Consider the following 27,981-nt stretch of genomic DNA (forward strand, 5'->3'; position numbering starts at 1 on the left):
TTTTGAATATAATTTATCAAAGAACAATTAAAAGACAACTAGGATACGTTTCGTGGATTTAATCCAATGAGTAACATTCCTCTATGTACCTAACCTAAGACTTAGCCATCTCATACTACCCACCCACGGACCTCAACTCAAAACTATACCACTACTGTGAAGCCTGCCACGCCTTAACATAAACAGGCAAATTCAACAAAAATTCCGTCCGCTTAGGACTCCAACCAAGAATTGTCTTCGCACGAGAAGCATCCGCCTTACTAACCAAACTCAAAGCCTCGAGAAACACATTCCCCTGAGTCCCAGTATACTCAAGTGTAACCTCAGGTTGAATCCCCAAAACGACCTTAGCACCCTCCAAAATCTCAACAAGCGAAACCGTCTCCGTCACCAGATCAAAAATAGGCCACGAACCCAATCTTCCATCCAACCGATCAATCGCAGCATGAAATCCAGCCGCAACATCATCTACATGGACAAGTCCCGGGACAGCTTTCCCATCACCAGGAACAGAGATCAGGGACGAAGTGCCCGACTTCGCCTTCGCCCCTTCAGCAAGTGCACCCCACCATGCTCCGAAGACCCACGATCCACGTCCGTAAATCGTATGAGGGCGCAGAATAGCTACATCTAGCTTATCGCGAGCGGCGAGGATAGTCTGTTCATACGCAGGTCTCCATGATGATGCCGTCGCGGGTTTATCTTGGGAATAAGCACTTGCAGGTGGGAGGAGGTCATTGATGCGCGTTTTCTGGGATCCATGGTTCCATGCACCGGAGGTATAAACGAAGCCTAGCTTAGGGCCGATGATGTTGTCTTTTTTAAGGGTCTTTTCGCGTTCTGTAGCTGCTTGGATGACTCCAGCGAGGATACTGCCTGCCTTTTCGTAGGCCGCGGATGCGTCAACAACGATATTAATGGAATTTTCGATAATGATGGCGCTAAGCTTTGCCGGGTCCGTTATGTCTTCTTCGATGGGGAAGATCTCATTCGAGAGGATATTCTTTGCTTTCTCAGGGGTTCGAGCAGTGCCCCAGACCGTGTAGGTGCCGGCTTGGAGAAGTGATTTGCCTAGTGCAAGGCCGAGGTAGCCTGAGCCGCCCAAAATAAGAACATTAGGCATGATGAATGGTGTATGAGTTTATTTTGAAGTTGGAGGGAACTTTTCTCAAGATAAAGATATCCGTTGTTGAATTTTGATACTTGAACATGCACCTTGGCCTCTTTATACGTCACACGATCGTCGCTTCATCTTACCCATGGTGCATACTTGTCCTGTTGATCATGAATTTGTAAGTCGCAAGAGAGCTAGGTCCGAGATCATACTGTTTAGCCGAGCAGAAAATATCGCAATTTCTGTTTCTCCGGAAATGGAAACACTTCTCAGGGTCTTTAGACCCTCAGCAGATGTGGGGCTCGGAGATCGACGCAAAGCCGAACAATCCAGTTTGGAACCCCACCAGAGCTATCTTGCTAATTTCATCTCAAAAGCCCGAAAGTCCGGGGCGCTATTTTACAGTGATAATGTTATCTCGGATCTTCGGAATACATAGGGGCGATATCCGGGAGAGTGCGTTTTGATTACCAGTTCTACTGCCGAAGTACACACAGCTAGGAATCCCTTTGATTCCTACCACAATACAATCTTTAAACCTCACAAGTTCACCAAAATTCATCAAATCCACGAAATCCATCCAACTTACTAAGTTTACCTTTGAAACTCGCAAGTCACCGATACACCGGTTTGAATATAAGCTAAACAAGGAGAAGATCCAGTGGGACAACAGACAAGCCAAAGACACGCAACAGTTTATCAAAAATCACCAAAGTAAAAAACAGCAGACAATAATCTCTCCGAAGAGACACCCGAGTATACCAAACATTTCCTCGAACTTAATTCGCAATGGAGCATCACTTGGCATTACTTTCATAGTTCCATCAATTTGTGAACGTGCCACAACAATTGTTTGGCGTATTCTTGGTCGATATCGTATTTTGCCGCGTGTGCTTCTGATCTGGGGCTCATCATCCGGAACAGTCGTTGCAAATATAATTTCCGGTTTATACTAATTTATAGTTATCAGAATTACAAGATTAACTAGACCCTAAGAGTCAGCTAACCGCCATGCGGCATCAGCTTCGAGCTTTAGTATAGCCTCCGAGACCCCAACTTCTACAACAACACTTGGCCACGAGCCAGCGTCATGACTGGGTCCAATGGACTCAGGACTTCCGGAACCGTCGAGCTCCTTTGAAAATGTACTCTCTGCATCATTGCTTTCTTTTGGCTCTGATGTGGAAATAGGCATTCCCAGGTTGCTGACTTGCATGGCTTGAGCTTGGACATAGCGCTCCATTCTCTTAACTGCGAGTTGATGCGCATTATCTACAAACTTGATCACTAGATTTCCAGAATCTTTATCGAACGTCTTACTTCCGTATTTTGAAAAGTCTTTCTCGGCGATGTCTGCCGAAACATTTCGGAAAATAATGTATTTGGCGATTTTCAAGTTGACACTTCTTTTATGGCATTTGAGGAAGCGACGGATCAGCTTTACAGATGAACCAAGTGCCTGAATTCCATTATTCTTGGGGATTAAGTAGCAATCATCGGGGAGTATGAAAGAATCGTCCAAGATTGGTCGTGACGTTGTACTCGTCGGTAGTGCGTGCTACTCAAAAATGTACTTAGCTAGTAACATGGAGTTCGACATAGTTTGGTGATCATGAAATTCTGTAAGCTAGGGGTCTTGCATGAGGTAGATAAATGCGAGTAAAGGAGTAAACTAGTGGCTCGTGTGATTTCAGGCTTATCAGTGCACCCAAAAAGTTCTAGTAAAGAGTTGAGGAGGGAATCGGGGATCGGGATTCTGTATCGAACAGTTATTTTCATACAACCTATGGTTTACCTTCACTAAGTTCATAATCTTGATGACCACTATGAGTATTGGCATCAGCCTTAGGTTATTAAAATGCCCCCGAAGAATCCAGCAAACCATCTATGAATCTCTACAATGTCGACATCTGGACGCATAGATCTGGATGACTAAGCATTGTCAGTCTTGATCGGGCGCTAGTCCATAGGTAGTAATTTTCCATCCTCAGGCATAAACAGCTCCTCCAGATGACTTTGAGGCTCTTCAGTCTCACCAGCCATTGCAACATAGTCAAAGCTCGTGTCGCATTCACCATCCTTGGTGCAGGCACCATCTCGTTCCTTTATCCTCGACTAGAACCCGCTCACAAAAGTTTTCTATTGTCTCGAGTACCGAACGATGACCCTCTTTGTCTGTCCTTGATCCAGCGACCAGAAGCTTCGCCTTCGGAGGCCTCTCCCTCTCTTTCAATTTCACCTACACACGCCGCACCCACTTGGTTGACATACCCAGCACTCGTCGATATGGATCTTGCCAACACGCTCATCCGCAGCGTTGTTCGCGCCTTCTATGAGACCCGGCACATTTTGGTCGTGGATGCGCTTTTCATCCATTCGGTGTATGATCCTCCTTTCCTGAGGGGTCAAATTTACACAAAGAACAACATAACTGACAAACCTTAGCCTTCATGCCGAGGATCTTGCATTTTTAATGGGAATGCAACAGAAAGATCTTCGCAAGCTATGCGCTCGTCTTCGCGAAGACCGATTAATAGCAATGTAAGATTACCCTCATCACAGAGAGTCATCTTTTACTTCCTTCACATGGACTGACCGAAGTGATTGATCACTTTCAATCTAAACAGAAGCACACGCGCTGAAATCCGCGATGGCTCATCTCGTCCCGTGAATCGCGAATATTATTACATCCCACTTCACCCCGTGATCGACGCGATCAAATACAAAGTCTCGCAGTTGACATCGAAGATCAAAGCCCAGTACACACCCAGCGAAGAGCGCAAAGAATACATTTGCACCCGCTGCAAATCCGAGTGGACGGAACTAGACGTACTCAGTCTAGTTTCAGAAGAAGGCTTCGAGTGTCAATACTGCGGAAACATCCTCGACCGAACAGAAGATGTCAAAGGCGTGGATGGAACTGAACGCACAGGCCACGAAAAAAACAGCAAGCTCATGGCTCAGCTGGACAAAATGTTGAAGTTGCTCAAGCAGATCGACTCTGTCGAGATCCCTGCCAACGACTTCGAGACAGCATGGGACCACAAGGTTGATATTGCGCGCAATCAACAGACACACCCCGTTCGCGCTGCGATCCCCGTTCCACCGAAGACACAAGATGTTATTCGGGGAACCGCCAAGACCGATTCCGCGGCGCTGGAAATCTCTCTTACATCCTCCGAGGAGAAAAGTGCCGCCGAGCAGGCAGATGAAGCGGCTCGCAAAGCGGCTCTGGAAAAGCAAAATGCTTTACCTGTGTGGCATACACAGTCTACCGTTAACAACACAGCGAACAATGTGCAAGTCAAGAGCGATTGTGGTGTGCCTGTGAAGGCTGAGCTGGGCGATGAAGATCAGAAGCCCAGTCTGGACGCACTGGATGACAAGGTGGCGGCTTACTACGCTGAGATGGAGCGTGAGAAGGCTCTCCAAGCCCAAGAAGATGCCAGCAGTGAAGATGAAGATTCGGATGATTTTGACGAAGAATTCGAAGACGTGGGTGTCTCTGGTGCAAGCGGTCCCGCCACGCCCGCAACAGTAGCTGGTCCTACCAGTGTTCCTACGCCTTCGTCTGTTGTGGCTGGTGTCAAACGGGAACATGACACTGCATCCAGTGGTGCCCCGTCTTCTGTTGGCACGCCTTCTACTCCCGCCGACGATGGCCCTGCCGCTAAGAAGGTGAAGACCGAATCCGAAGCTACGATAGAGCCAGTGATCAAGTCTGATCCCGATGCAAAGTCCGTGGAAGATATCAAGCCGCCGGTTGATGCTAAGGAGGAGTCTGACGAAGACGAAGAAGAGTTTGAGGACGTATGAGATGATTGTATTGATTGGCCATAAAGACAAAGAAAAGCGGATCTTAAATGCCATTTCCGTGACATTGGCGCTGGCGTCCATGTTTATTGTATTAACAAAAAACCAGTCTCCATCAAATCCGCGCTATTTACATAAGCCATTATCCAAATATTGCCAAAAGAAAAGTACAGTAGATCATCTCAGCTCTATGCTACCATTTCGAAAAAAAAACTCGTGGGCACTTTTATGTATCATTGAGGCTATCTTCAGCCCATAGCTTGGTGTAGCGAGCGAAAAACGACAGAAAAGGAATAGCAATCCCCGAACCCCATGAAATAGCAATGAAAAGGTACAAATCTTGAAAGTCATAAAAATCGTAGTTGAACTTGTCATCACAACTCCATGTCACGCCCGCTCGCTCAAGTTAAATGATAGCACCATAGCCACGGGGAAATGAAATCGAATTTGGAAAAGGGGGAAATGGCAAAGAGGACGGATTATGCAGGTGGAGGTTGCGCAAGGTTTAGACTGCATTTAAGGAGACGCCGCAAGTCCCATCTCAGAGTCGCTGGCTAGTGCCGATGTTGCTTCCCATTCTTCGGCAGAGGGCATATCGGATTCTGGGAGCCCAACTGTTAATAAATGTCGTAAGTATCTGAGTATAAGGGCGTACCTGAGACGATTTCATCGGGAACATGGACTGTAATTTGGTCGAGCAGACGCAGGGTATCTAAGAAAGTTATGTTGGTCAATGGACTCCATAAGAATAAAGGGGCAGGGGTGTTCATGGTACCGTTGGCCTGGTCGACGAATTCCTGTTCGTCTTCAGCATTGGAATCGAAATAGTTTTCCACGCAATGGGTGATGGTTGAGGTAATTCCGTAGACCAGCCTAGACTCAACACTTGCGGTCTGTCCTGTGAGGAAGGTTCTGTTGACTTTTTCAACGCAAGCTCTGCCCAGCTGCTTGCCAATCATAATGTTCAAAGAAGGCGGTCCCTCCGACATCTCTTCATCGCTGTCCGTAGCAAAAAGAAGCCTGTTGGCAAGATCGAGTGTCTCTAGGCGGACAACTCTCTCGGGGTCAATAAGCAATGTTGGAACAAAATCTGGAATTCTTTGTTGAACAACAGATAAAAACCACTCGGTATTCAATGAAAGTCGCTCATTAACGGTATTCGGGGTACAGAGCTGGCGGAAAAAGTCAAGGTGATCCACCCCTCCACTGTTGTTGATCGAGTCTACTCCCTTGGCCACAAAGTCAATCATGTTAATGACTTCTGTGTCGTCAGGTGCATGCTTGCAGAAAACAATTGCAGCTCCGAGGAATGGCGCACAAATGTCAGCTGGGGACAGTCGCAACCCGACTTCTAACGTCTTGACGATCCGGTCCAGGACCCGCGCCTCTGGCTCTGCTACGACAAATGTTGCGAAAATGTCCAGGCATGATTGTTGGAGGCCAAACTGCTCATGCTGGAACATCTTCATCAAGAATGCGAGACTTCCATCATCTTCTGAAATGAAGATGTATTTGCTTTCATATTCACTGAGCGAATACTTGCCATTCGGCAACGGGTGCCGAACTGTGGCATCTGGAACCGGAGGAGTGGTAAAATCAATGTTTTTGAAGAAGACCGCACAGAGTATCATCATGTTCGTATAGATGAATCGACGGCCCTTTTCCAACATCCTCGTGTAGTGTGGGTAAATATGTCGGAGCTCCATCTTATCTTCCTGATCGAGCCAAATAACTTCTAGACACAATGCAAAGACGCCCTTTTCAAGTAACATGGCAATGACCTCTGATCCGCAATCGGCGAGTTTGAGAAAACAATCGAAATAATCTTCCCATGCGCGAGGGACTGTATGGATGGAAGGCCAAAGATTCAGCAGCATGGTCAGCATACGCCGAACGTGTCGCTCAGCTTCGCCTTGCAAGCGCAGGCGCTCGGTTTCATCGATATCAGTATCCCTCAAGGCCACTCTCAGGCGTTTCAAAGAGCCCATAATGAGCATAATTCCTTTCTGTCGAATATCGCTATTCGAAGTTCGCAAGATAATATTGCGGAGGGAGGTTTCCCGATCGGATACCCACTTGAGGGTTTGAATCGCAGCATGTGGATTTCGGCTGAGCAGTTTGTAAATCTCAGTACAAATCTGATCTGCACCTTGATATTCTTTTGTTCGAGCAATCAATTGCTCAAAAGTATCCAGCCCAATTTCCACGGCTAGGAGTTCAAGTTCCGGTCGATGAACATATGCCGCATCGGTATTCCGTAACCGCTCAAGTAGGCGTTGCACAAGACCTGTGTAGCATGGGTCTAGAAGACAGTATGTACGAATGAATAGCTCATTGTCCATAGCAATGTAATTCGCATATTCAGTTGGCACTGGAACTCGTACTGGGTAGTCTTCCTTCAGCGGACGGTAAGACTGTTTTGATAGTTCCATGGTTGAAACACGTTGATAGAATAGCATGTAGGCATTCCACACTTTGTTGATATGAACCCCACCCATACCTTGCATTGACTCACCCTGGCCACCAAAGCATTGGTCGGCGATCGTGGAAGGATCGAAACGAGTGACATCTGAATCATTGAATTCAACCCATGACGGGAGGACGCCTGCAGCGGGCCGCTCTCGAGTGTACGAGTAGTAATGACCGGATTCCGCGGTACCAGTATGAACTAAAACACCAACCAATTCGAAGACATCCGGCTCGATGGGGGTTTCCGGCTCAGATAGATGCTCCACACTGTATGGCGTCATATCGATTTTATCTGGAAACTGAAATTCGTCGTTGATTTTGCTTCTCGTCATTGTGACCATGTCGAAGTCAAATCGCTTCAGATGGAAGATGAGGTTATCAGGCACATCCTTTAGGCAAGCTCTTTTGACAGCATCAACATGCCGACCACATGCCGTGCAGGAGTATTTATTGTCACCTTGCATAATCTCACCTTCGACATAGGCCTGCAAACTGTCTTCAAGACCTGCCTTGCCCTTGATATCACACTGGATAGCAGAGAATGGCTCCAACCTCTCTGAGATATGAGAACACTCCTTAGATTTGATTTGTTGAACCAACTGACCACCGTAGAATGAGCGGAATTTCTTTTTGTCTTTTGAGTCGACAATCTGAGCCTCCCATCGATCGAAAAGTAGATTGTAAAATTCGTCGACGTCCATCTGAATTGTAACGTCAATCGCCTCGTTGTCATAAGTACGAATACTTTCAACAAAGGACTGCGGGTCCACGCTCTTCGTCCAAGTATCTTGCATCCACGCGAAGAGCTTTTGGGTTTCGTCTAGAAGTGTCTGAGAAGATTGGGAGTCCACAAGATTGAGATGAAGCATGAAGTCCCGGAATTCTACATTCATGAATAGTTGCGTCATCAGGGAATTAAGATAGCAGGTGTTCGAGAGGTTCTTCAATCCAGCATATCCCTCCGGAGCTCGAATCATTTTTGACCGGTCATAACTCGAGTTGGGGCCGTATGAAACGTCGCGTGGCACCACGTCTTCCAAATGCTTCAAAGTTCGGTTCAGGCTTTCATTGCTGCGCTTGCACAATAGAGCGACAATATTGTGCAACTTAAGGCGAGTGAGTGAATGCTGCAGTGGGATTCGGGGGGTCACCGGGCCTTCAACGTCGTCCATAGACAAGTCGGGGATAAGAAACTTGTTCATTATTTGGTCTGCAAGGTCAAAGGTCTCCAGCTCAATATTGGCCAAGTTCGCCATATCAAGACAAAGCTCCACCAGAACAGCAAACCCAAGAATAAGATCATCGACGATTTCACGTCCAACAAACTCCTCTGTCTTGTGACGGAGCATTATTTCGCTCCATTCCTTAAGATACCGACTGAAAATGATATCCCGCGGCGACTTCTCAGCAACAAAGCGAAATATCCAAATAGCGACTTTGAAAAATTCGGCCGAACGGGTAGAATATTGTAAACAGTCGGGCATAGACTGAGCTAATGAGTTCCAAATTGTGGCAAGCATGTCTATTCGAACAGGACTTTCGACTGGAGTTTGTGACTGCACCCCATCGTCCGCCAGCTTTGCTGATTGCTTGTGAAACTTGGATGGGCTGCAAATCGTTTTGAGCCTCTCGGAAACATCATTTCTAATGGATTGTCGGCATTCCTTCAGAAGTAACCCATGTATCAGTTGGTCGAATTGAGAATGCTGTTTCACTGCCTCCCAGAATTTGTAATCACGTGTCGAACCTTCGACAATCACCGCAAACGAGGTGCAGATAAGCTTTTGAGTACAGCTGGCCGTCGCAGGTGTTGCTGGTATAGATCGGACAATGTCGATCACACTCAAAATGTGCTCAACAAAAGGGGCTGCATCTTGAATCAAGGGGGAATCGTCGTGTTCAGAGCGGGAGACTAAACTTTCATTAGTGTGATAATCTTTTACCGCGGAACGTGGGGGGGCTTACCAGTGATGGCATTTAAAAGACATTCCATTGACGATGTAGCTAGAGCAAGTCGAAGAAAGTTATGTTTGAGAGATTGCAAAAGTTCCGCATTCATCAAAAGTTCCACCAATATCGCAATGCTGTGAGGGACAAAGGTTTGTTCGGGGTTTACCTGTTCGATATTAGAGGGAAGATGCGTCAAAGAGTATTTTTGTAGCCGTACCTCGATGACTTCTTCGCGAAGCTTCGCCTGGAGCGCATTCAGTGAGTAAAATGCAACAAATGGCTTCGAGAGAGGGAAAAGGGCCTCGTTATTCTGGCTTTCTGAACTGAACAGCTCTGTTATGCGTTCTTGCGGTGGGAAGACGCTCAAAAAGTCGAAAATTTCCCTTGCTAAGTCATCCTTGAGGGATAAAAGCTCATAAATTTCATCAAAATGTTTGAGAACCTCAGAATCAACGGTTGTAAGAATTTGGCGTTTATTATCACGAGGCACATCTTGGGAATCCGTTGCCTTTTGAATCATTAACAGGCCGCTAGAAAGCTTCATGTCTTTCACTAAAGTTTCCGGTTCCTTAAGCAGGTCGATACGCCGACCTCCCCAGATTACTTTCATCTTTGAGAACCCTGTGAGTTGTGTAAATTTGTCCATTAACTCCGCTGCCGTCGAAAGATCGCCAATTTCCAGCTTATTTACCGAAGAAGTGGAGCTCCCAAATGACTGCCAAGAGATCTCTATTGGGTTGCCCTTCAATGGCCGGTCTGGAAGGCGAGGTGGAGACCCTCTCGGGGGACTGTAGTGCGGCCGAGATCGCAATCCATATAAGAATTGTCGAAGGAATAGAAGAGAACGTCTAAACTTGATCTCATCCGCACCCATACTCGAGGATGGAAGGTCCTGTTCCATGGACCCTTCATCCGTGTCGGTTCCTGTTGGGGTCCGCAAAGTTGCAGCAGTAGACTGAAGCTGATCGATACAACGATTGACAATCGAAATGTGAGTAGCTTCAACGGCTCGGCGTGGAGAAGTCCGGATAATCGGATGGTCTAAGTAAACTTCGATGGCAAACTTTGTAACCTCGGCCTCGATCGTGCCCGGAAGGGCTGTCAAAACGAAGGTCCAGATACGCTCCATTCCAGGAATGGTTACAATTCCATCCTCACTCGCCGGCGAGGGTGGGTGGAACCTAACATCATAGCCAATCGACTGCTTTGCAAATGAGAGGAGTTCCGGAGTGTAGGCGGTGGGCGACAACTCAGGTAAATATTCATGAATGCATCTATCCAGGAATCCATTTGGTTTGGAACTCCGACTCAACGTTTTGACCATCAGGCCCCAAGCGGCTGTATAACCATCATCTCCCAGCTTATTTGAAGTGAGAATTTCATTCCAAAAAGATTTCCCGAGATCAGCCGTGATTGTGTCTGGTGCCATGTCGATGAGGCGGAACAATAGTGCAATTCGCGAAATAATACCATGGTGGGAGAAACCATCGCTGGAGTCTGTTTCGCTGTTCACAGTGTGGAGAAGGTCTTTTATGACCAAACGAGTCAAACCAAACTCTTCCGCTAACTTCCTCATTTCTTGCGAGTCGTCATTCGGAATGAGAGCGCTGAGCACCTGGATACTTCCCGCAGTAAATTCATTCATGTCGGCAATATCCTGAATGCAGCGCTCGTACATCTCCATCCTATCGTTCTCACTGATTCCGAGTCTAATGAATCGTTCAAGGTGTCTGCTACCAAAATTCTGTAGCTGCTTTTTCTGATCGACAGAAAGGCTATTTGCAGCAGTACTCTCTCTAATCAAACGCAGGCAAATGCGCAAAGGAATTGTGTCCACATGAGGGCTTCCAGCAGTGTGATCGGTGGGTTGGGATATTTGATTCAGCAAACTGTCACAAAACTCGAGGACACGAGCATCGAAGCGGTCTAATGGGAATTCCAAGACCTTTGAGCAAGCATAAAGTAGTTCAGGGGCATCGCGTGGAAGCAAACAAAATGTTCGGATAAGCATCGATAGAACTTCGGAAACGAAACGGCTGTCTTGGCTTTCTGTCACCGTTTTCCAAATAATGTCTGTTTCCTTATTTGTATATGTCGATGTCACTATCAAAAAACCAACGATGTTGCTGCTGCGGCTGATCAATTGGGGGTGAGAGTCGACGCCAACAAGATAATCTACTATCTTGTTGTCCTGAATGTAGTGGACCAAGTACTGGATGGATGGCGATGTGACTGCTGTGAGGTGTCCGCTGATGTGCTGCTTCCAAACAAGAACCAACTCCGACTGCATAGTTTCCACACCATGGGCTCGAAGTTCCATACGGCCTTCCATGATTTGCTTCTTTAATACTCGGAACTTCCACCCCCATGTGATAATCAAATGTTGTTGTGTCAGATCGGCATCTTCTGGAAGCTCGATTGAGAGGTCTTGTGACAAATGATGAACAAATTCGTGGTCCCGGGCAAGTAGCGATTGAAAGCTGCGAGGAATTTGACGCAACAGCTGTTCGCTTACATCGCTAGTAAGCCATGGGGCCTTCTTGACGATCCATTCCTGATATTTTCCATCGATCAACCGGATGGTATCATAGATTAGCTTCAGGTGCTGTGTTTCAGAAATCGCAGAAATTCTTGATTCTCCAGTCGAGTCCCGTGGCGGTTCCAATGTACAATCGATGAGACTGGTCAGAGCAAGGATGATGGGAATCAACGTGTTTATCCAGTGTGAAAACTTGGCAGAGTTCTCGATCAGCAGCGAAGCATACTCTGCGAGATCCGTAATCACCCCTAGGGCTATGGCTTTTGCCCTAAGCCGAGTTAAAAATTCGTCTAGTTCTTCACCGTAAATGTTCTGGAGGGTGCGGTAAAACGGAATGCTTTGAAATTGTAGCGACCAGGCGAGGGAATTCAAGTAGCCGCGGGCCACGGCCTCTTGTCCTTGCGATTCGGGCTCATCTGCAGCCTGGCGTAAGGACACGATGTCAATGCGAAGCAGGTGAAGCGTGATTTGGATGTAATCTAAAAGAAATTCTTCCAAACATATCCATGTGCCTCTGCCATCATCTATTGGCAGTTCTTGGCTGTGAACCAGTTAGCTTCAAGATAAAACGAAGATAAATGCCAACAGAACGGGGAAATAGAGATAGAAAGATAAATCGAACAAAATTAATGAAACAAATTCAGTCATTTGATGGTTGAAAACTTACTTTCTGCGCATCATGGCCTCTACCAAGCTTGGCAAAAGCTCCCAGAATTCAAGATCTTCGACAAAGGCACCAGGGGTTAGTCGGTCAAGGCTGCATGCGCAGTCATCCATCCAGATCTTCACCGCAGTGAGAAATTTGACCTCGCGATGATCCTCTGTTGGGTTGGTTAGTCATGAAATACATATGGATAGATCGTCAGAGAACATTACGCTTTTCCATCATCAGAATAACCCGTCGTAAATTGTCTCGTGAGTTTTGGTCCTCTCGGTATCTTGGGAATGAGTCGATCAATGAGGCTGTGTCGTGGACCTCCACCACCTCCCGTGTCGCATGGTCACGCAATGCGTCTTCAAGAGGCCCCCAGCTACCTGTGTTTGGGTACTGGTCCATGTCCTCCAGCTCTGCGACCTCGATTTCTGGGCTCTGCGCCGGCGATGAGGATATGGAGACCACGTTGGGGGATGTCGTATCGGGGATGTCGGTATTTGGGGTTGGAGATGGGGGTTGTGAGGTGGTGTGAGGTTGTTCAGGTTGTTTTGAAGGGGGTGCTACCTTTTCTGAAGGCATGTCGATATTTGGAGACTTCACGTTGATCGTCACTTTACTGGGGCGACCTGAATCCGGGGTGAGATCCATCTCCGAGGCAGGAACGGCTGCGGGAGTCGCGCAGGCGTCAATGGACAATGACTCTCCTACGCGACTTCCACTATCGAGGCGCGGACGTTTCCGGGTCGCCTGGGGATCAGAATCTTCCATCGAGTCGCCGTGAGATCGTGTGGAGTCAATCAAGGACGCGACAGGTGGGGTGTGAGAGCTCTCTGGCGGGGGTTCTGCCATGACATTTTCTGCCAGGCAAAACGGAGAGGGTGAGGTGAATCTTTGGAGTGAGAGATAAAAAGGAACAGGGACGGTGCGGGGTAGACAATTCTGGGTAATTTAAAAACGCTCTGGAAGCTTAAAGAGATTAGGGTGGGAGGAATGAGAGAAGCGGTAGAGGTGAGTTATGGAGTGATAGCTTTTTTTCTCATCAGGCGGGAACGCGCCTGGGGAGAGAGATCGGTGACGTTGTACTGTGGAGAGACACCAAAGAACCGGATCAGCGCTTAATCGCTGGGCAACATCCAATTAATCCAAGTATGTATGTTATATTACCAGAGGCAAATAAGAGTTACAGGAGCTATTTCTCCTATTTGTATTTTATTGTACTTTTGCCCTAAGATTTTTACCTTTAAAGCATTATCAGGAGAAAATGATGTGGAATACGTGTTTGAGTAGTATATACTTCACTGAGAGCTAGTACAGGCAAACCACAAACATGTGCTCTAACAACAAATAACGAGCAACATTTCTGTAACGAATAATTCTCGCTCAAGCCCAGGTTTTAACAAAGCATGTTTTCTCCACATCTCCGTTTGGACTAACTGTGCAGACTGATGTAACCCAGAGACTGGCTTCCATTGTTCTAGTTCATGCCCACATCTGTGCAAAGGAAGATCTATTGTAGCACCAAATACGTCCTGGACATGATCTGAGATGAGTCCAGATTGGTAGGTAAATGTGTAGTATACAGACCTCTGAAACATGATCATGTTATACAAATCTTGGAATTAACAAAAAGAAAGAGGCTGGTATGATGCACCAAAATAAATCAATATATACACCCTTCTTCAGGGCTCATCAGTAATCAATAGATTCAATATGTACAGTACCTTGAAAATCATCTAGGTATAAGGTATGGTATTGTGACATGACATGGTCGCTCATCTAATAATGCAACAAAACCCAAATGAAGCAGAAAGATTCGGAGATCACCATCACAGCTTACTCTCCGGTGCTACCCCACCAACAGCACCACTCATAAATGGTCCACTTTCCTCCGCTTCTGTGCCGGTGATGGGCGTTGACTCGGCTCCAAAAAGAAGCAATTCCCGGCCACCCCGAGTACTCCACCAGTTGACGCAGCAGTGAGCTCGGTCGACATCCATCTCACCACTACTCAGGGCCTCCCAGAAGCGATCAATACAAGCATGACGCATAGCTGGGTCGGCAATGGCATTGATCGTCTGTGCTGTAAGAGGAAGCCAATCTTCTAGATCATGAACTCGAAGGAATGACAATGAATCGACCAATGCGAGGGTGAGCACAGCTTGCGCAGACAGGGGGAGTTCATTGCCTGTATCAGCCGATGAGCTATTTCCAGCGGTTGGGGCGATAGGCGCTGAAGATGCCTCCAGTGCGCGATCGCGTACCACTTCAAGGAGGATAGAAGGAAGCATTGGTTGGCTGTTGGCTAGTGGTGAGGGAGGCGCTGTGACTTCGATGACTGTTTTGAACGCTAGACGGAACTGTCTAGCAGACAGATTTTCGGGAAACACCTGGTGACGGTTAGCGTTTGACTCAGCATTATATATAGAAGTAAAACCCACGGCAAATAAATTATCAATGTAGAAAGGGAGATGTCTCGCAGCGAGCTCCGAATTGTGGGGAATTGCAAACACAACTAGCACCACACTGTGAGCAGCCTCGAAAATCTCCAATAGAAGACTATTTGCACCGGCTGCTAAATAGGGGAAGGCGGCAGATAAAAGTAATTCTTCGTTGACCTCTGGTGATAAAACAAGAGGAAAATGCTCAGCAGCATTCAAAAAGAAAAGATCCAGACATCTTTCAACTGGATGGTCTGGAATCTGGCCAATATCACTGGGCTTGATACTTCGTAAGAAGTTCTCAGCCAGATCGGGATACTGGGAAAGGATATCGACGGCAGCTAAGAAGACGAAACTTTGTTGCGATGATCCATTCTGCCCTGTGCGGGAGGAAATGAAATAGAGGTTGCGGAGGATATGAAGTGATTGCATCGAAAGGTAGGGGGCACCTAATAAGCCATGGTCAGTCTGAGTCAACGGCAGGAATAGTCTTTTGTCTAACTTACTACCATGAGCTGCAAGAGCGGGGTCATTGATTGTTCTACCAAGAACGGCGCGGAGGACGATCACCACAGAGTATAAACAGTTGCGAAGGACCTTCCAGAGCGCAGGAATTGTTGTGTTTAATGATTCTGCATCAAGGAAGTCTTTCTCCTCTGCCAAGTCGATCTCAGACAGCTTATTTTGTCGCCATTGCACCATCAATGTCCGAACAAAGTCAGCTATGTAGTCGACTGATTGGGAAACTAGTCGAGGATTCTGCGCATTTTCGATAGAGTGCGATATAAGTCTGGACAAAGGGCCCAATGCTGATACCAGAGGGCGATTGGAAATAGTAGAGAAATATCCAAAGGTTGCGGAGTCGACTTTCCACCGGAACTTCTTCCCAGGCGCTTCGATCACATCTTCATCAATCGCCCCCAGAAAGAATCCACCTTCAAGTCCCTCTGCAGAGAGAAAGGCTGACCGTACCAGCACAGGCAATAGGATATCGTAATTGATTTTGGACCGTTCATAGTCCGACAAGAGTTCAAATGTGTAGTTTAGCACCATGGCAATGCAATGTCCATCTGGGCCTGCATCGGCTCCTACTTCCTCTAGCGCCAATTGAGCCGCAGTCGCAAGCGCACCCTCCAGCTTGGTTCGAATATGCCGCGGGAGGCCCTGTCGATTCTGTCCTTCAAACCCTAGCAATACACCGCTGAGGAGAAGCATATGTCTCCAACGCGGGGACTTGTCATCCGCGCCTTGAACCACGGCCTTCACCCATGCTTCGCGATCAATATTTGGTTTCCTGTCATGTGGCATACGAGGCTCGTCTGTTGTGTCATTCTGTAGGATTGCAATGGCAGCTGTGTTGAAAATGCTTAGGATCTTGCGACAAGCATGTAGATCGGTGGGGTGATTCCAGAGGGCAGGGGCGGAAAGAAGTTGCGAAGCAAGTAGGGTCAGGTTCAGCGGATTCCCTAGAATGGATAAGAAGCTGGTCGCGGTTGGGAGAAGTCTAGGGAAGAAGAGCATTAGCTATCCGTGATGAGCGAGCGCGCGTGATAGTTGGGTGTCACCTACCCAGCCGCATCTTCAAAGCTAGTAAATGACTGCAGCGACCGTAGCAAACGGGCAAGTGAGCGTTCAGTCGCCATTGCGAGCAGACCACAGAGGGGAAAGTAAGGCCCACGAAGTCTTGAACATCGCCTTAGGGGAAAGATGGGGAGAGCCAAACCGCGGAGAACCCCATGCCCAGCCGAGGTCCGGGTGTGGAGCCGCAAACAGTGCAAACACCAAACGTCATCATGCTCGTGGGCCCAAACATCCAAGATCAACGACAACTAGCTTCCTCCGCGCGACCGGCAGATGCCTTTGAACCTTCAACGCCGCCATCAGACCATGTTTTGATCCTACCCGCCCTTTGCAGACGCTGAAGAAGCGCTGCAATCGCAACCTCATGGCTAACAACCGAGTCCCTATCAATTACAACACGCCAGCGTTTCCCTCGTTGTACGATCCACTCCCCACACATCATCGCAAGGAGGCCCACTATCTTTATTACACGCATGATATCTGGCGCTTCACTCTGTACTGGACTTTGATCTTCTATGGCGCAACTCACCTCACTGTGGCCGGATGTGCGGTTTTGACACATAGTCGTAATTGGAGCGTGATATGGCTGGTTCCATTGTTGTATAGTCTGGTCGCTGGAGTGGAGGCACTTATGGCTGGGAGCATCGTTGGACTTGTGTAAGTACTAAACATCTCCTTTTATAGTATGCGTCTAACAGTTTATAGGCTCGGTCAACTCTACGAATCAGGCAATTTCAGGATGTCGACTTGGGTGCCTATGATTTGGGCTGGTGTCAATGTCATGGTCCTTGTCCTGACTAGCTTTCCCATGCAAGGTGGCCTGTGAGAATACCTGCATATACGCTACAAAGAAGTTTCGATTCGTATCAATAAAGAGGATTCGAAAATATCCCATTTTAATTCCTATAATACACCGAAGAAATTTAATATGTCGCAACGAATGCGCCGTCCAACCTGATCCACACAATGGGCCATCACATGCTGAATATAAGTCCCGTACGCCGGTCCCGCAAACATGATTCGATTCTGCACTCAAACACAACATAATATCTTCCACATAACTATCGACGTCCGCCGTCTGGCATGCCACCTTGCAATCCAGGCAAGCCGCCCATTGCGGAAGCCATGTTCTGGAGATTGAGATTTGGAGGCATCTGTATACCCTGAGCCATCATCTGCTTTTGAAACTGTGCCATGTCCATGTTTATAGGTGGAGCCCCACCCATTCCGGGAAGCATAGGAAACCCGGGCATCCCGCCACTCGGAGGGCCCTGCTGGGGTGGAGGCGGCGGAGGCTGAGAGGACATAATTGCTGCCAGACGACCAGGATCCATTCCACCCATGGCACCTGGTAATCCTGGAGGTGGTGGCTGGGCTGCACCAATACCCGGTAGTAGACCGGCGCCTTCAGGAGGAGCCGCTCCAGGTCCACCCTGAATTCCGGGTAGAGAGGGCCCACCAGGCAGCTTTTGATCAACCAGGCTATCAGCCTCATCTTGCATCTCTTGTTCTTCTTCTTCGCGCATTTGCTTGCGACCGAACCCGCGATTCCATGTTCCTTGGGCTTCTGCAGCCTCTTCGCCGATGTGGAAGCGATCTTTCATGTAGCTAGTTTCACCGGGTCGAGTCCGGGACCAGAATCGAGTGAAATTGTCCTTAGACCCAGAAGCAAGAATGTGACCTAACGGGTGCCAATCTAGAGACCAGATAGTAGCTCCATGGGCGTACTGGACGCGGTGAGCAGGATAGATTACCTGCGGGGGTGTGTTTGCAGGGTCTGGACTGTCATATGGCGCAACAGTAGGAACAGCACCACTGGGTAGGTTGGGTTCGTCAAGAAGATAGTGGTAGAGTGACCCATCCTCTGCGCCCGTAGAAATCAAATTGCTGTGAATTGGATGCCACGTTAGAGAAGAAACCGGCTTCTCATGGCCGCGTAGAATGCAAATATCGCGCATCATTCGTAGGTCAAACACCCTCGCCGTCTGATCCCGCGACGACGTAGCTAGGAGATTGTTATTGACTCGTGAGAATCGAGTCGCGGTGACTGTGTTCTTGTGACTGTGGAGCGTCGTGAGGCATCGGGCCGTCCTTGGATCCCAGAACTTGACTTGGTGATCTTTCGAGCCAGAAACCAACAGACCTTTGGTGGGATGCCAGTCGCATGATTTGACATCCCAATTATGTCCAGTCAGTACGGTATCGCAGGTTCGGGTGGTAAAGTCGAAGATCTTGAGAGTCGTGTCGTCGGATGCAGAGAGGAATTTAGCATCACTGGGAGCCCAGGCCAGATCTCGGACCGCGTCATGGTGAGCATCATCAATCGTTTCGACGTTGTTGAAGTTTGGTCGCCAGTATTTAACATCTCCCCTCTGCCCACCCGATATCAGCCAATCGTGACTATGAGACCACGCCAGTGAAGTAACTCCGGCTTGGATTTGATCGTAATGCGCCTAACCACAAATAATCACTGTTAGTAGATGGTCCGTACACTAGACTTTCCAAATCAGGTTCACATACATCCATAACTGTCTCAAAGTTGAACGCTGTGCCATTCCAAAGCATGAACTCGCCGGTATGACCGCCGGTCAACAGCCGCCTGCCTTCGGGAGTCCATCGCACCACAACGATTGGCTTTTTTGACTTTCCAATGGATTGATGGAGATGTCGGACTGGAATAGTATCGACCGGAGAGTGAATCCTTCCAACGGGCGGAACGACCTGATGATAAAGGATAGGTCAGTTTCCTGCTGTTTTTTCTTCTTCTTTCTTCAACTTCGCGGATTTCTCGCCGCTATCCGACACTCCGCCCGAGAGGTAGTCTGCGCAAACTCACATCAACCGTGAAGCTGGCACTTGGTCTTTCCACCTCCATTCGATGTCCACCTTGGTAGCGGGGTCGTCGCGTGCGCATCCATTGTACCATTGAAGATCCATAGTCCGTGACCAGTCCTGCGCGAGGTAATCCGTTAGCTCAGCTCTTGATTCGGCTGGGATACAACGTCCTGCAGGCGAAAGACATGGAGCGTACTTGGCCGACGGGGTCCGACGGGACCATCGAAGTTCTTGTTAAACCTCCCACCAAACTGGGCGTCGCCCCCATTCTCGTCGTATGAGGCCATTGTGACCGTACCCGGAGGCGTTGTGTTTGGAAATTGGTGTTGGTCAAAAGGGTAGTCGCAGAATCATGACCAGTGGGGGGTAGCCGATTTGAAAATTTGAAACGGCGTCAACGAGGGGTTGCCCCTGCGTCTTTGGAAGAATTTCGGGTGTAGAAAGTAAATGGCTCGTAATGAAGGCGTTGGGAGGAAAGTCGCGGAGCTTGCAGAGTCGGGACTCCTTGGAAGGAAGCTCTGCCGTCGTTGATTGGCCGCCTGGGCTATCGTCGCGGTGCTTGCGCTATGATGCCTTGGTCTTCCCCGCCTACAAATCTGGCCTTCAACGGTTGTCTTGTTTGAGGTTCTTTTTTTATTTTTTATTCTCCTCTTACCATGCTAAATGAACATTGACTCCCAGAACATTTGCTGTGTGCCTGGTTGGTCACTCTTCTAAATCATCTGCTGGTCCACTGCTCCTAACTTCCCTCATTGACCCCGTTCGGGTTCGCTTTGGATTCAGTTGCGCCATTCACTCGCGGGGCAAAAAGATCCCCCTCAACAAAATACCCCTAGCTCGTCGGAGCTCACAATGGCCTCTCGAACCCAAGCTACTACGACCGCCCATGAGCACTCAGAGCCTTCAGTCTTGACCAATGACTCTGCTCCGAAGCAAGCCGAGGTTCAGATGCAGCGGAGTGGGCCAAGACGCAGCAAGTATCGCCATGTCGCTGCATACCACTCGCAGCTACGACATTCGAGCCTCAGCAGAGATTCAAATGAGACGCCCAGCTTTTTGGGGTTTCGGAATTTAATGGTGCTGGTTCTTGGTAGGGATTGACACCTCAATACACCAACCAATGAGGATGTATAAGCTGATGATAAGAAACAGTTGCAATGAACCTGAGGCTGATCATTGAGAACTTCATGAAAGTATGTACCTATGTCAATTTCAATGAACCCAAAGGAAGAAGAGCTTTAAATCTAACCCTCTTTCTGTAGTATGGCGTGTTGATCTGCATTAAATGCCATGACTATCGCAAGCAAGACTTGATCCTAGGGTCGATTCTCTTCGCTCTGGTCCCATGTCATTTGATCGTCGCCTATGTTATTGAACTATCTGCTGCATCTTCAGCGAAGAAGGTAGTAGGTGAACAGAAGAAGAAGACAGATGAAGAAAAAGAGCGTGATCAGCAAGCCTTCCGCTCTACTTGGCCCTACACAGCTTTTCTCCACACGTTAAATGCTACACTGTGCCTGGCAGTGACCAGCTTTGTGGTGTATTTTTATATCCACCATCCAGGAATTGGAACTCTCTGTCAGCTACATGCGATCATTGTGTGGCTGAAGAACTGCTCCTATGCTTTTACCAACCGAGATCTCCGTCTGGCATTCTTGAATCCATCTGCCGACCCCGGACTCCCAGAAATCTATGCTACTTGCCCTTATCCAAGAAATGTCACCATTGATAATCTAACTTACTTTTGGCTCGCCCCTACACTGGTTTACCAGCCAGTATATCCACGCACGGAATCTATTAGGTGGTCTTTTGTTGCCAAGCGCCTGGCTGAATTCGTTGGATTGGCAGTCTTCATATGGCTACTTTCCGCACAATATGCTGCGCCTGTTTTACGGAATTCAATTGATAAGATTGCGACGATGGATATTGCTTCTATTCTGGAGCGTGTGATGAAATTGTCCACCATCTCTTTGATAATATGGCTTGCTGGGTTCTTTGCCCTGTTTCAGGCCTTACTCAATGCATTGGCAGAAGTTATGCGATTTGGAGATCGTGAATTTTACACTGACTGGTGGAACAGTTCTAGTTTGGGTGGATACTGGCGATCCTGGAACCGACCTGTTTACTCGTTTATGAAGAGACATGTATTCTCTCCCCTGGTGGGTCGTGGATGGAGTCCTCTAGCCGCGAGTGGTATGGTCTTCACACTCTCTGCAATCCTGCACGAGATGCTAGTGGGGATCCCCACCCACAACTTCATCGGTATGTTTGATGGAATTACCTGTTGTGATAGTCCCGATGTTAATTTGATGTTCTTTAGGCGTTGCATTTTTCGGCATGATGTTTCAACTCCCCTTAATCGCATTCACTGCGCCCCTCGAGAAGATGCGAGACCCGCTGGGCAAGACTGTCGGAAATTGCATTTTCTGGGTCAGCTTCTGCTTGGTTGGCCAGCCACTTGGAGCCTTGCTGTATTTCTTCGCATGGCAGGCCAAGTATGGCAGTGTAAGTCGCATGTGATCTTGATTCTGTTCCGTGCCCATTGTCTTGTTGACGAGATGGTGGGACATGTAATGGGTTTTGTTCAGGATCAGCCATAATTACGAACGCTTTTATGATCCTGTTATGCATTTACTGCCATATCTCTGATTAATATCTTGCTTTTTGCTGGATATAACCCTCCAATGACAATTATCGCTATTCAAATTTTCTCTGGTTTATTAGCGACGTTACTTGCCCAATTGAGCCTCGATATATAATGCTTTCAATAATATTACTATGATCCTCATTGCCCCCTCGATTTTCCAACCCGAAATCCATTCCAACGATGTGGCGGAAAGCAAAGTCCATAAGCTGGGCGGCCACGTTGCAAGCTGGTGCCTGTAAGCAATTATAAGTAACCTAGGTATGCACGAGAATTTCCAACCAATCACAAATCAAAGGTCCACAGCATTTCCCGGTCGTAGACCTAGAGATTGAAACCAATCGAATGATTTAGAAACATTGACAATGCGTCAGGGGAAAGCTTCGTACGGGACGGATGAATAGGTTGTCCCGCTCGGAGCTCGGGGCGTCGGGAGTCGACAATACCGGGTCCATTCCGTCACCCCCACACCCTATGGCATTAGAGCTATAAAAGAGCTCCATTCCAAGGGTTCATTTTGCCTCAACATACTCAATTTTTTTTTCAATATCTATCAAAATGACTACCATCACTCTCCCTGAAAACTACGGGTAAGTAACCACGCCCAGTCTTTATCTCAATGGCCTTGTTACTGACATATCCGTTCAGCGCCGTCATTGGTGTTGCCCTCGGCGCAATCCCTGTCCTGGGCTTCATTCACGGTTTCGTCACCGGTGGGCTCCGCAAAGAGGCCAAGGTGCCTTACCCACACTCATATGCAAGCATTGAGCAATGCAAGGAAAACGTATGCTAATCCGAGGCCTCTGAGCATATACTCTGAATCTTGCTAACAATCATTTTACAGGCCAAAGCTGAGAAGTTCAACTGCGCCCAGCGTGCTCACACAAATTTCTTGGAGAATGCTTCTCAAACCATGCTCTTCACTCTCGTTGCTGGTCTGAAGTACCCTGAATTGGCTGCTGGTATCAGTGGTCTCTGGGTTGTTTTCCGCTCCTTGTTCCTCTACGGATACGTGTACTCGGGCAAGCCTCAAGGTAAGGGCCGTATGATGGGCGGTTTCTTCTGGCTGGCCCAGGGTGCCCTTTGGGGATTGACTGTGTTTGGTGTTGCTCGTCACCTCATCTCCTACTAAATTGGACCTTCTCAACTCTGTACTGTAATGTTATTATGTGAATTCAAAACAATTGGGAATTTATTCAAACACAAGCATTGGGATGGTAGAAAACTGAGCCACAATTACTTTTCCGGGGATGTGGCGGGTACTTAGCTCCACTGTGGCGTAGTCGTTGAAGAAAAGTTTCATATGAAAGTTGACGGAACTTTTGTCATCTTGGGTTGATCGGTTCACGAGTGAGTTGATTGGGACTAAATCGGCCATTCTTTCACGGGAAAACGAATCTTTGTCCTTTTCCTAGTTTACTTCAATTTCACGACTTTGGTTTCCACATTTTCCACTCCAATAACTTACCCCGCCAACCCCCTCCATCGCCCACCATGTCGTCCAAGTCACAACTGCCTTATGCTACTCGCGCGACCAGCCACCCCAATCCCCTCGCTCGGAAGCTCTTCGAGGTTGCTGAAGCCAAGAAGAGTAACGTGACGGTTTCTGCCGATGTCACCACCACCAAGGAGCTTCTCGACCTAGCCGACCGTTAGTGAAGAACAAACCTTTTCCTACTTCCACCACTGAGCATATCACTAATGCGACCATCGGATCTCCAGGTCTCGGTCCCCACATCGCCGTGATCAAGACTCATATCGACATTCTCTCCGATTTCAGCTCCGAGACCATCGATGGCTTGAACGCCCTTGCCGAGAAGCACAACTTCCTCATCTTCGAAGACCGCAAGTTCATCGATATCGGCAACACCGTCCAGAAGCAGTACCACGGCGGTACCCTGAAGATCTCCGAATGGGCACACATCATCAACTGCGCCGTTCTACCTGGCGAGGGTATCGTCGAGGCTCTGGCTCAAACCGCCCAGGCCGATGACTTCCCCCACGGCCCAGAGCGCGGTCTTCTGATTCTCGCAGAGATGACCTCCAAGGGATCTCTCGCAACTGGCGCCTACACATCTGCCTCAGTAGACTACGCGCGAAAGTACCAGAGCTTTGTTCTGGGCTTCGTTTCAACCCGGTCATTGGACGACGTTCCCTCCTCCGTCAACGCCGCTGATAACGAGGACTTTGTTGTCTTCACAACCGGCATCAACCTGTCTTCCAAGGGAGACAAGCTGGGCCAACAGTATCAAACACCGCAGTCGGCTATTGGTCGTGGTGCGGACTTTATCATTGCGGGGCGTGGTATCTACGCGGCCGCGGATCCTGTTGAGGCTGCCAAGCAATACCAGCAACAGGGCTGGGAAGCCTATCTGGCTCGTATTGGTGGCGCTAGCCAATAAAGATACCTTATGTAAACAAATAAATAACATTCTAAACCTAAACTTGACAGATGCATGCCATAGCGCTTGCGATTCCGTTGTCTCGGAGGACTTCCGCGCAGATGTCAATTCCTTTCGTCGTTAACCATTTAAAAAGGCCACTGTAGCCTCGTGGAGCAACGCAAACAGACAATCACGCCACATAGATTGGAGCTTCAATTTTTACATTGCATGGTATCATCGATAAGATATACGATAAAGCGCCAGAATTATAGAATCATGAAATCTTTCACACTGGAAAATTCGCGGAACCCCAACCCGCGATAGCATCAAGATAACTCAAGATAAAGCGTGAACCCTGATAAACCTAGCTAGTCTTATTATCTACGACTCTGGCCAAAGAAGCACTAGACGCAGATAAACATCTCGTTGAGCAATTCTTTGCGATCAGGGAGGCTAGAGACAGCGGATAATCTTTATACGATCCCATAAACAGGCCTTCAACAGCTATTCACAAGGAGAATTTGTTTCTTGGACGAAGAGAAAGTGATGTGCATCAAGAGGACGATTCATCGAACTGGTCATGTTTCTTTCTTCCCTTTGATATACTACATTATATCCATTTCTAGTCTCTCCAATGCTGTACTATAAATTTACCTTGTATGGAATATCCCGTCCCCTCGAACTGATAATTGAGCCAATGTTCCACGCATAGTTCATAATTCGACATAGATCCGAGTTAAACTTCGGAGGCACAGTGTCAGGTGAAAAGCGTTTAATCCATTCACCACAGACTGGGGCTACTATCCATATGCTAGAAACTTGTAGCTTCTCACGGTAAATGATCGGGTTAGGCCTAGCATAGTAGGAAAACAGAGGAGGAGCACATAACAACTTGAAACACAATTCCGATCGATAAAGTACTATCACAACTACTCCAAAAGATAAAGAATCCCTGCAACCGTCGGATAGTTACACTCGGAGCCAAATCTGCAAACCGAGATATGAAAATAACCTTCGTATCTCCTCATCTTGGCTTGCTGTTCAAGACCATTCCGTCATTTACCGGAATGGCGCTCGGCAAACCCATCCACTCAAGCTTCCCCAGTCCTTTTTCCTCCCCTGACACCATAACCATGAAGCTCGGACGTGAAGTGCGTGTCTCTTTCTCGTTCTGATTGCCGATCTCTCCTCACAACCCCTCTCGCCACAGCCAATGAGTAGCTTCATAGAGCAATCGCACGGTTACCCCAGATAACCGGGTGCTTATCTTGGGGTAGACCCACAAGATAACACAGCTTGATAGGAGGATGTAGGCAAGGAGGAGAAAGTCTCCCAAGAGAAAAGATAACGCCGCCACGGCCCAATATTCCGCTCTAGCACTAGGTAGATGGGGTAGGTTGATTGGCACTAGTCAGCAGCTCCGTCCAGGATTCCATGGCAAAATGCGGAGTCGATGACTTTATCTATCCGCAGGAATCCCTTACATCGATGAGGGGGAACCGTGGGACGTGAAATATTTCCTTCAACTGTTTTCGGTCTCTTTTCAAACTTCTTTCTTTTAACAACACTACATACCTATCCCTGTTTTGTTAAGTTTTCGAGGGTAGCTTCCTCTCACATATCGAATTATGGCCGATGGAGAGAAGGCATTCGGCGCCTCGTCCGCAGTTGATGTGGAGAAGAGCATAGGTGTCGGGAAACATATTGATCCTACATTGGAGAAACATACCCATGATGCGGATGAGGCGATGAAAGCTCTCGATGAGCTTCAGGGAGAAGCGATTGAGTTGGATGAATCCACAAATCGGCGACTGCTGAGAACTATTGATTGGCATATGATGCCAATTATGTGCTGTATTTACGGGATGAATTATTTGGACAGTATGTGGGAGATCGGGTTTCCCCCAGATGCATGGTTACATCATATCGGCATGTGCTAAGTGAGATCATGATATAGAGACCACATTATCCTATGCAAGTGTCATGGGTATCAAGACAGACTTGAATCTTGTTAAAGACGATTATCAATGGCTATCAAGTTTATTCTATTTCGGTAACCATGCCTATCTCGCTGCATTGGGTTGATTGCAAAGAGAACTCATCGACTAACGCTTCTATCTAGGCTATCTCGCATGGGAGTACCCAACCAACCGCCTGCTGCAGCGGTTGCCTCTAGGAAAATACTCTGGCGCCTGCATCTTAATGTGGGGTATCATTTTGAGCTGTTTCGCCGCCGTAGGCAACTACTCAGGGGCGATAGCAATTCGTCTTTTCCTCGGTGTATTCGAAGCTGCCGTAACACCGGGCTTTGCGCTGCTCACATCTCAGGTTCGTGTCCAAAGGCATCTTATGCTTCATTCGAGCCAAGAGCTAATGTATCTCCCTCCTTGCAGTGGTATACGAAAGATGAACAAGGAAGCCGTGTCAATATCTGGTTCAGTTTCAATGGTGTTGGTCAAATCCTAGGCGGCGTCGTCGCATACGGAATTGCAGTCGGCACTGCTAAACACGGATCATCGATTGAGCCTTGGAAAATCATCTTCCTAGTCACCGGCCTGTTAACCATTGTACTAGGAGTTGTTTTTCTATGGATTGTCCCCGACAGCCAATTGAATGCACGATGGCTAAGTAAGGAAGATCGGATATTAGCGGTCGCTCGAGTGCAGGTGAACCAGCAGGGAATTGGAAATAAGCATTTCAAAATGTATCAAGTTAAAGAAGCGCTCTTGGACCCAATGACATGGGCGTTCTTTTTCTACGCACTTATTGCTGATATTCCCAATGGTGGAATTACGAACTTCTTCAGTCAGCTGGTATGTACTTTCTTTACTGATACCCCCGTGACACATAGCTCGTCATTGATGCTAACAATGATATGAAACGTATAGATCACTAGCTTTGGATACACAAATGAGCAGAGCTTGATTCTGGGTGTTCCAGGTGGTGCCGTGGAAGTGATCGCACTTGTATTGAATGGGTACATGGGCCGTTGGACAGGCCAACGACTTTTATGCAGTTTAGGCGGCCTTTTCTCTGCGCTCATTGGCATTATTCTCATTGTGGCTCTCCCTGAATCCAATAACGTCGGTCGGTTGATTGGATACTACATGACCCAAGCGAGTCCCACAGCTTTTGTGGCGCTGCTCGCTATGATCTCGTCGAACGTGGCTGGATACACCAAAAAGACCACAGTAGCAGCCTTGTATCTTATCGGGTACTGCGCTGGTAATATTATTGGTAAGTGATGAATTTCCCATTATGAGATTGAGAAGAAAACAGAAGAAGAGAACCTATGGTCTAACAAGTTACCATTTTAGGTCCCCAAACCTTCCGTCCACAAGATGCACCTCGATACGTGCCCGCCGAGATTGTCATTATCGTCTGCCTTGCTGTCTGTATCTGTATCATGTTGTTTGTCAACTGGTGGTATGTCAAGGAGAACAAGCGCAAGGCAGAGATCACATCCCAACCGGGCTATGTGAGACTGCAGAACCAAGCGTTTTTGGATTTGACCGACCGGGAAAATATGGATTTTGTTTATTCTGTTTGATATTATGAT

At 47.8% G+C, this 27,981-nt stretch overlaps 11 protein-coding genes across 11 annotated transcripts; 6 read left to right on the forward strand and 5 right to left on the reverse strand.

The window, feature by feature from the left end:
* Positions 1 to 151: 151 nt before the first annotated feature.
* On the reverse strand, positions 152 to 1,123 carry N7478_002682 (NAD-dependent epimerase/dehydratase family protein; the record flags this gene model as incomplete). The annotated part of the gene is made up of 1 exon (XM_056918896.1): positions 152 to 1,123. The coding sequence occupies one exon, from the start codon at positions 1,121 to 1,123 to the stop codon at positions 152 to 154; it is 972 nt and encodes a 323-aa protein (XP_056782054.1).
* Positions 1,124 to 2,105: 982 nt separating this feature from the next.
* Positions 2,106 to 2,357, reverse strand: N7478_002683 (uncharacterized protein; the record flags this gene model as incomplete). Its single annotated transcript, XM_056918897.1, has 1 exon — positions 2,106 to 2,357. The coding sequence occupies one exon, from the start codon at positions 2,355 to 2,357 to the stop codon at positions 2,106 to 2,108; it is 252 nt and encodes an 83-aa protein (XP_056782055.1).
* A 767-nt stretch (positions 2,358 to 3,124) lies between these two features.
* N7478_002684 (putative transcription factor TFIIE complex alpha subunit) lies at positions 3,125 to 4,930 on the forward strand (the record flags this gene model as incomplete). The annotated part of the gene is made up of 3 exons (XM_056918898.1): positions 3,125 to 3,495; positions 3,560 to 3,655; positions 3,742 to 4,930. 3 exons carry the CDS (start codon positions 3,125 to 3,127, stop codon positions 4,928 to 4,930), a joined length of 1,656 nt encoding a protein of 551 aa, XP_056782056.1.
* A 513-nt stretch (positions 4,931 to 5,443) lies between these two features.
* On the reverse strand, positions 5,444 to 13,389 carry N7478_002685 (uncharacterized protein; the record flags this gene model as incomplete). The annotated part of the gene is made up of 7 exons (XM_056918899.1): positions 5,444 to 5,541; positions 5,583 to 5,639; positions 5,703 to 9,308; positions 9,362 to 9,512; positions 9,564 to 12,426; positions 12,553 to 12,706; positions 12,762 to 13,389. The coding sequence occupies 7 exons, from the start codon at positions 13,387 to 13,389 to the stop codon at positions 5,444 to 5,446; spliced, it is 7,557 nt and encodes a 2,518-aa protein (XP_056782057.1).
* A 977-nt stretch (positions 13,390 to 14,366) lies between these two features.
* On the reverse strand, positions 14,367 to 16,621 carry pex8 (putative peroxisomal membrane protein Pex17; the record flags this gene model as incomplete). Its single annotated transcript, XM_056918900.1, has 4 exons — positions 14,367 to 14,927; positions 14,979 to 15,427; positions 15,485 to 16,482; positions 16,548 to 16,621. The coding sequence occupies 4 exons, from the start codon at positions 16,619 to 16,621 to the stop codon at positions 14,367 to 14,369; spliced, it is 2,082 nt and encodes a 693-aa protein (XP_056782058.1).
* A 302-nt stretch (positions 16,622 to 16,923) lies between these two features.
* Positions 16,924 to 17,385, forward strand: N7478_002687 (uncharacterized protein; the record flags this gene model as incomplete). The annotated part of the gene is made up of 2 exons (XM_056918901.1): positions 16,924 to 17,216; positions 17,265 to 17,385. The coding sequence occupies 2 exons, from the start codon at positions 16,924 to 16,926 to the stop codon at positions 17,383 to 17,385; spliced, it is 414 nt and encodes a 137-aa protein (XP_056782059.1).
* A 235-nt stretch (positions 17,386 to 17,620) lies between these two features.
* On the reverse strand, positions 17,621 to 19,681 carry N7478_002688 (WD40 repeat domain-containing protein; the record flags this gene model as incomplete). Its single annotated transcript, XM_056918902.1, has 4 exons — positions 17,621 to 19,012; positions 19,080 to 19,280; positions 19,396 to 19,511; positions 19,591 to 19,681. The coding sequence occupies 4 exons, from the start codon at positions 19,679 to 19,681 to the stop codon at positions 17,621 to 17,623; spliced, it is 1,800 nt and encodes a 599-aa protein (XP_056782060.1).
* A 565-nt stretch (positions 19,682 to 20,246) lies between these two features.
* N7478_002689 (putative diacylglycerol O-acyltransferase (DgaT)) lies at positions 20,247 to 21,914 on the forward strand (the record flags this gene model as incomplete). The annotated part of the gene is made up of 4 exons (XM_056918903.1): positions 20,247 to 20,484; positions 20,547 to 20,587; positions 20,657 to 21,656; positions 21,715 to 21,914. The coding sequence occupies 4 exons, from the start codon at positions 20,247 to 20,249 to the stop codon at positions 21,912 to 21,914; spliced, it is 1,479 nt and encodes a 492-aa protein (XP_056782061.1).
* Positions 21,915 to 22,596: 682 nt separating this feature from the next.
* Positions 22,597 to 23,170, forward strand: N7478_002690 (MAPEG family protein; the record flags this gene model as incomplete). The annotated part of the gene is made up of 3 exons (XM_056918904.1): positions 22,597 to 22,628; positions 22,687 to 22,822; positions 22,883 to 23,170. The coding sequence occupies 3 exons, from the start codon at positions 22,597 to 22,599 to the stop codon at positions 23,168 to 23,170; spliced, it is 456 nt and encodes a 151-aa protein (XP_056782062.1).
* A 362-nt stretch (positions 23,171 to 23,532) lies between these two features.
* On the forward strand, positions 23,533 to 24,440 carry pyrG (orotidine-5'-phosphate decarboxylase pyrG; the record flags this gene model as incomplete). Its single annotated transcript, XM_056918905.1, has 2 exons — positions 23,533 to 23,689; positions 23,761 to 24,440. 2 exons carry the CDS (start codon positions 23,533 to 23,535, stop codon positions 24,438 to 24,440), a joined length of 837 nt encoding a protein of 278 aa, XP_056782063.1.
* Positions 24,441 to 26,050: 1,610 nt separating this feature from the next.
* N7478_002692 (allantoate permease family MFS transporter) lies at positions 26,051 to 27,972 on the forward strand (the record flags this gene model as incomplete). Its single annotated transcript, XM_056918906.1, has 6 exons — positions 26,051 to 26,303; positions 26,380 to 26,475; positions 26,545 to 26,750; positions 26,816 to 27,235; positions 27,311 to 27,659; positions 27,740 to 27,972. The coding sequence occupies 6 exons, from the start codon at positions 26,051 to 26,053 to the stop codon at positions 27,970 to 27,972; spliced, it is 1,557 nt and encodes a 518-aa protein (XP_056782064.1).
* Between the last annotated feature and the right edge of the window lie 9 nt (positions 27,973 to 27,981).

This window comes from Penicillium angulare (genome assembly GCF_028827245.1).
Source record: "Penicillium angulare strain IBT 27051 chromosome Unknown utg000003l_segment0_segment0, whole genome shotgun sequence".
Lineage (NCBI taxonomy): Eukaryota > Fungi > Ascomycota > Eurotiomycetes > Eurotiales > Aspergillaceae > Penicillium > Penicillium angulare.